The sequence below is a fragment of the Psammomys obesus genome, unplaced genomic scaffold (genome assembly GCF_907164565.1).
Source record: "Psammomys obesus unplaced genomic scaffold, mPsaObe1.curated_primary_1811, whole genome shotgun sequence".
Taxonomy (NCBI): domain Eukaryota; kingdom Metazoa; phylum Chordata; class Mammalia; order Rodentia; family Muridae; genus Psammomys; species Psammomys obesus.
In genome coordinates, this window is record NW_026596046.1 from 33,040,413 (window position 1) to 33,046,857 (window position 6,445).

The 6,445-nt window shown below is 44.2% G+C and overlaps 1 protein-coding gene across 2 annotated transcripts in view; it reads right to left on the reverse strand.

The window, feature by feature from the left end:
• Acer3 (alkaline ceramidase 3) overlaps positions 1 to 5,939 on the reverse strand; it is a 73,078-nt gene extending 67,139 nt beyond the window's left edge. For both annotated transcript variants that reach the window (XM_055623520.1, XM_055623519.1), the window contains exon 1: positions 5,772 to 5,939. In XM_055623520.1, coding sequence (XP_055479495.1) covers positions 5,772 to 5,874 — 103 coding nt within the window. In that variant the 5' untranslated portion in view covers positions 5,875 to 5,939. The remainder of the gene's footprint in view (positions 1 to 5,771) is intronic.
• Positions 5,940 to 6,445: the final 506 nt, after the last annotated feature.

Genomic DNA, 6,445 nt, shown 5'->3' on the forward strand with positions numbered 1-6,445 from the left:
AAGAAAGAAAGAAAGAAAGAAAGAAAGAAAGAAAGAAAGAAAGAAAGAAAGAAAGATTGGTTTTAACAAAAGAATTATCTTCTTTAAGGTAACAGGAATGTCACCTCTACCAGCCCACAGAGACCCAGGAGTAAAAGACTCCTAAAGTATATTCACTTATTTCAAGAAAAATGTTAGGAGCCTGAGAGAAGAAAAGAAAAAGAAAGGAAACAAAAGTAAGAAACCAGATACCCCTAGTAACATATGTATGAGAGACAACTGGCTAAAGCCTTTCATCCTGAGCTACGGAGGGAAAGAAACAAACCCCTCCCATCTAAGTGAATCTTATAATAAAGCCATTAAGAGTGAGGACTGCCTACTTCCTTCCTCCTGGGTCCCATAAATAAGATTGGAGAGTGGCAACAAATCCTTTAGGAGAAACAATACTTAGCTCAAACCGTCCCAACTCCAGAACAAAAGGGAGATGGTTAGGTAATCATGCCATTCACTCTTCCCACCAGTAAAGGTGGGTCCGACCGCGGTCCACTGACAGATGAAAGCCATAACTAAGAATTCTAAGATATGCCTTATCTTTTTATAAATAACTCCCATAAAATATAAATTCCTGTACATTTCTTTATCAAATACATTTTTAAATGAATTTCACTTGAAAGAAGCAGTGTAAATAGGCCTGGAATCTCAGGCTTGCAATTGCAGCTACTCTGAAGGCTAAGGCAGTAAGTTCAAGGCCTGTCTGAACTACACATAGTGACTTCAAGGCTAGCTGGAGCAAACTAGTAACATTCTGTCTCAAAATAAAAACAGTGGTATACATAGGTAGGTAGGTAGGTAGGTAGGTAGGTAGGTAGGTAGGTAGGTAGGAAGATAGGTAGATAGATAGATAGATAGATAGATAGATAGATAGATAGATGAAAAGTAGATAGATGATAGAGATAGACAGGTAGGTAGAAATATAGACAAATAGGAATAAATATATAGATACAGCTCTAGCATACATGCAGCTCTAGGTTAAATCTCTAGTCTGGGGGAGGGCAGAAAGTATGCCCATTGTTTATATCTTACTGGCTTTTCCAACTACAATGGACAGAGAGGCTGCTCATATATAACAGTTTTACAGCCTGACATGACAAAACAGCTCAATAAATATCTACTGAACAAATGATACATTCTGAAAAAAATTTAAAGGCAGGGTCTCATAATGCCTAGGGTGGCCTCAGACTAACTCGGTAGCCAAAAACAGCCTTGAGGTTCTGACTCACCTGTCTCTGCCTCCCAAGTCCCGGAATTATAGGCATGAGCCACCACACCCAGCTCCCTAAATAATTTTTAACTGAGTAATTTCTTCAATAAGACAATAATAAAAGCTTGGAACTCTCCTCCTTCTTTAGGCAATATTTCTTCTGCAATATTTAAACTAGTAGTACTTAAATGCCACTTTCTGTAATGTGTACTATGGTAGAAAGCTGTCAGTCTGAATACTGCTTCTACCACTATTAAATAGTGGTATAGCCATGTGCCATTGAGGAGGTAACTTCTTTCAGGCCTAGTTTCTCTTTTTGAAAATGGGGTAGCAACATCTCCTTAATAGGAAGCTTATTAACATACAATCTTCACTTAGCAAGCAGAATTCTAATATGTTCATATTTTAGTTTGCCAGAATTCAGTTAAATAAAAGCAATCCAAATAAATATGCTACATACTTCACTGTTAGATCTTCAATAAATATAATTACATAATTTTTTGCCTGTATGTGACCAACTAAGTCAATTCTTTCAAAGCAGGTTACTTTCCAAATCATTGAAAAACTGGCCAACAATGGGGAAAGGGCAGCAGAGAAGCAAACTCCAGTTGACAGAAATCCCTTAACAAATGTAAACAGGGTTATAAGAGAGAACCGTGGAAATGTTGATACTGCTATCAGGTAAGATGTTCCTCCTGAGGAACTTAGTTAAGGCAAACTTATCAACATAATGAACACAGCAGTTACAGGGAAAAAGTAAAGAAAACCCAGAAGAATGATACTGGCCAACAACAAACAAAACTAAGTCAATCCTAATTAAAGGAACTCTTGGAGATATTTCACCATACGGAAAGTGCAAAGAATAAAACAGTGGATTATCCAGACTCAGAAAGGATTTGTCACTACAAAAGAAATAAATTCATTCCAAGTTATGCAATGAGAAGGCAAGCACTGTTTAAACTATACTATAATACTATACTAAAATAACCATATAAGTTATTTTACAAAGAATAAAACACTCTTTTGCATGTGGTGGCAGAGAAACATGTGGCGGTCAGAGGACTACTTGTGGGAGTCAGTTCTCTCCCACCTTATATGTTTAGGGAAGTGAACTCAGGTCATCAAGATTGGCAGCAAACACTAGGTAAGTGAGACATCTTGCCAGCCCCGTTTGACAAAAGCTTTTAAAGTTTACAAAATAACTACAACTTTTCAACTATTGATTATAAGATTGCTTTGGGGCCACCAAGCCTGATAAACTGAGTTTGATCCCTGGAATCCACATGGTGGAAGGAAAGAACTGACTTCTGCAACCTATCCTCTGGCCTCCATACAATGTGGCACATGCACACCCCCTCCACCACATAAACAAACAAGCAAACAAACAAACAAAATATCCTTTGCCTGGTTTTAGTTTGCACTGTTATTTGTATAGTCCCATAAGAAACAAGTGTGCTACAACTTCTGGCACATCGAGGGCCTTGTTATTTCATAACTAAACATTCTCTACCCTTCTCCTGGGTACTTACAATATTTTCAAATAAAAAGAAGTTTGAATCAATATGGGCTGCTATTTAAAGGATAGCTTTTCAGGACTAAGAGCTTAATTATCCAAAATACACATACTGTAATGCCAAAAGATGGCTGAATAGCTTGAATAGTTGTCCAGTTTATCTTTTGTGATAATACAGAATTTCATGTCTGTTCTCTCTTGAATGCAAGGGCAAAAGAATAAGTGTAATAAAAGTAAAGATGGAGAAGCAAAAGTGCGTAATAGATTTAGAATGCAATCTCAACCTAAATACTATTTCAATACAACTTATTGCAATCTTAGATAAATCATTTCTTAAAAATATATGCTCTAGGGCTGGAGAGATGGTTCAGTCATTAAAGGCTAGGCTCACAACCAAAAATACAAGAAATAAATGCTCCTTCCAGGGACTATGTCTCACTCCTGTTCTGCCAGCACTTGGGATGCTAAGACAGGAAGAATACCAAAGTTTGATGTCAGCCCAACCTACACATTGAACTCCTGGAGTATCTGGGATACAGAGACCCTTTCTCAAAACAAAACAAGATCAAATTAAAAATTAACAAACACTTCAAGTTCTTAATCTGTGAAATAGGCATAAATAATACCTTCTTCATAGAATTACTGTAAAACTCAAAAGCGAGAAACATATCAAGGGCTTAACTAACTGTGGTATACAGTAATTACTTAGATAATAACTATTATTATCTTGATAATACTATCATTAAAACTATGTAAACTTGGCAGAGCTAGAGCTACACCTGTCAGGAGTACATGGTATTAACCACTTTTTGCTTGCTTTCTTATTTTGGTTTTTTTGAGAAAGTGTTTCACAAAGCAGAGTCTGGCCTTGAACTCCTAATTTTCCTGCTCCCGCCTCCTAAGTGCTAGAATTATATAGGCATGTACCAATACACCCAGCTTTTTAAATCTGCATATTATTCAAAGGCCAAACCCTCATACTCTAATTATGATAGATATCCACCACTATGTTACATGATCAGGCAATTTGTCTCAACTTCCTTCAGGTCATTTTCTCCCAAGGTATGTACACAAAGGGTTATCAACATATTCATTTACCCTCTTCATGCAACCCTTTTGATTGCTATGTCAAAAAACTTCCGACAGTCTACTCGGTTTCCTCTTCTGAGGACGTGCAGAAGTAAAGCCATTTCCCATTTCTCAAAGCCAAAACACTAGTATCTTCCTCTCTCACGGTTCACATGACTCAACTGCCAGTTTTCTCTTTTGATTCTAATTTAAAACCTTGGTTCTAAACTAAAAGTCTTTATTACTAATGCAGATTAATAAAACTGCATAAGGCTAATTCCTTTACCAGATTCCTCCTAAAGTAAATGACATAGGTGAGCAATGCCTATTTTAGCACTTTCAGTGACACAAAGCTCTTGCTGTCTACCCCTATGCCAACTTGTTCCAGGCCAGCATCACCAGTTAGAAAGTTTTCTCTTAAGCTGAAACAAAACTCTTTCCCTTTGCAGTTATTTTCTTCCACCCATCGCACCTAACTACATTCTAGAAATAGTGAATGAGCTCCAAGTCCTTCCAATATTTGAAGACCCGTAAGAAGGGAAAAATAAAAAGCTACACACTCCCAGCTCAAAGAACATGACTTTAAGTCTCCCTGGTGGTCATGAGCCTCTGGGCATTCTTGCCAAAACTATCTAAAAACAAACTGCCAAAGTGCTTCCTTTGCCAATGTTTGGGTTGCCAAGTAATTACCCTATAAATGATCCCTTTGCTGTTTTTTCTCCTTTACTGAATAAAAACTATTATTTTAAACTAATAGTTCAGAAAAAGTGACGATCAGTCTAAATCATGGTCTCAAAGGTATGGGACTAACGCCCTGAAAACTGCAAGACTTTCTGTGGGATCATCTGGCATGAAACTCTCCCTCCAGAAGGACTCAAGAACAGAATGTTAGCAAAGAGTTTTGCCTCAGGGCCTAATAAAGTGGATCCATTCAAAAGAAGGCAGTAGCAACCAAAGACATTCTCTGCTCCTTGCCAGAAAAGATAGATAGATAGATAGATAGATAGATAGATAGATAGATAGATAGATCAAACACTGTGTTCTCAAAAGCTAACCAAACGGATGGAAGAAGTGACAGATTTCTTTCTTGCCTGGCAAGACAAAGACACACACACACACACACACACACACACACACACACACACACACACGAGAAAACCCAAACCTGGCCAGCAGCAAATCGCAGACTCTGAAGATGCATTCATGGAAATAAGTATCCTCAGATGACCATTAACCCCTAGAAAGTCTGCTAAGCTAGGTGAAGAGGAGGAGTAACGAGAGCCTTTCGTGCTCTCAGAAGAGTGGCTGGAGCAGGAAGGCAGTGATTAGGTGCTTTGGCGCAAGACGAACAGTGACCTCCGGTACTTGAAGACACCAGGTAGGGGTGAAAGTAGGAGTAGGAGCGGGAGTGGGGGCGGGGGCTTTGGCATTGAGGAACGGTAACTGTCTCCTGGAAGTGAGCGTGGTCTGAAGAGATGAAGGGAAGGGCCCTGAAGAGTTTCCCGGACTGGGAGAGGACGGAGCCAGGACGCGTCCGCTTCTCCGTGCCGGGCTGCCTGAGGCCGGGCAGCAGCAGGGCGCTGGCGTTCAGGGCCCTCCCGGCGGAGACCTCCTCATCCCCGACCTCTGGGCGGGCAGTGCCGGGCCTGGCAGCAGCCGCGCTCAGGTAGGAGCTCCTCTTCCCAGCCGCGCTCCTCCCGCTCTCCTCCGAGGTCCGGGCGCGGCTCGCACGTCCCCGTCGTCCCCAACCTGAAGGCCCCCTCAAGCCAGCCCGGGGACGAGTGGCGGCCTCGGCGGCTCCTCGGCTTCCCCCGGCCGCGCACGCCCCGCCGCCGCTCCCGGGCCTGGCCTGGAGCCTACCCTCGCGGCCAGGTTCGCCCTCCGCGCTCTCCGCACGCCGCGTCGCCCCTCGGCGCGCGCCCCGCCGTCCCCGCCGCAGGCCCCACTCACAGAACTCAGCGATGAACACGGTCACCACGTAGTTCTCCTCACACCAGTCCAAAGTGGAGGTCGTCGGACCCCAGTAGCCTTCGCGGTCCCCGGCCGGAGCCATCGCGCCGCCGCCGCCTCGCACTCACTCGGCTCGACCGCTCCCGGGCCGGCTCAGGCAACGCGCGCTCGCCGGCGCCCTCCTCCCCTACCCGATGGGCCAGGGCAGGGCTAGAGCCGTCACTGAACCTGCCAAGCAACAGGCCCCGCCCGCCGCTCCTCTGGGCCGCCCCGCCCTCGGCAAGGCCCCGCCCACCGCGTCCGGGGCAGGCGCACCGGGCCCTTCCAGGAGGCGCCGAGTGATCCCCTGGGCCCGGGGAGGTCCGGGCTCGCGGGTGTTGAGGGGTTGCGAGCAGAGGGAGGAGTCAGGGAAGTGGGGGAGCCCGGCAGACCTCGGCGCGCGCGTGGAGCAAGTTTGGAGGCTTCTAGCACCTTTTATTTTCCGTCCGGACCGGGTCTGGTTTCACTGGGGCGACAGTGAGAGGAAACCTTTCTCTAAGGCACAGGTCACATGAAACTCACGGTGAGGCATGTCAGTGTCTAACTCTGGCCATGGGCCTCATAGGCGACTAGGGACAGCACTCCCCCCCCCCCCCCAGGCAGCTCCAGAGATTTCTAGGAAGTCACTCTGAGTG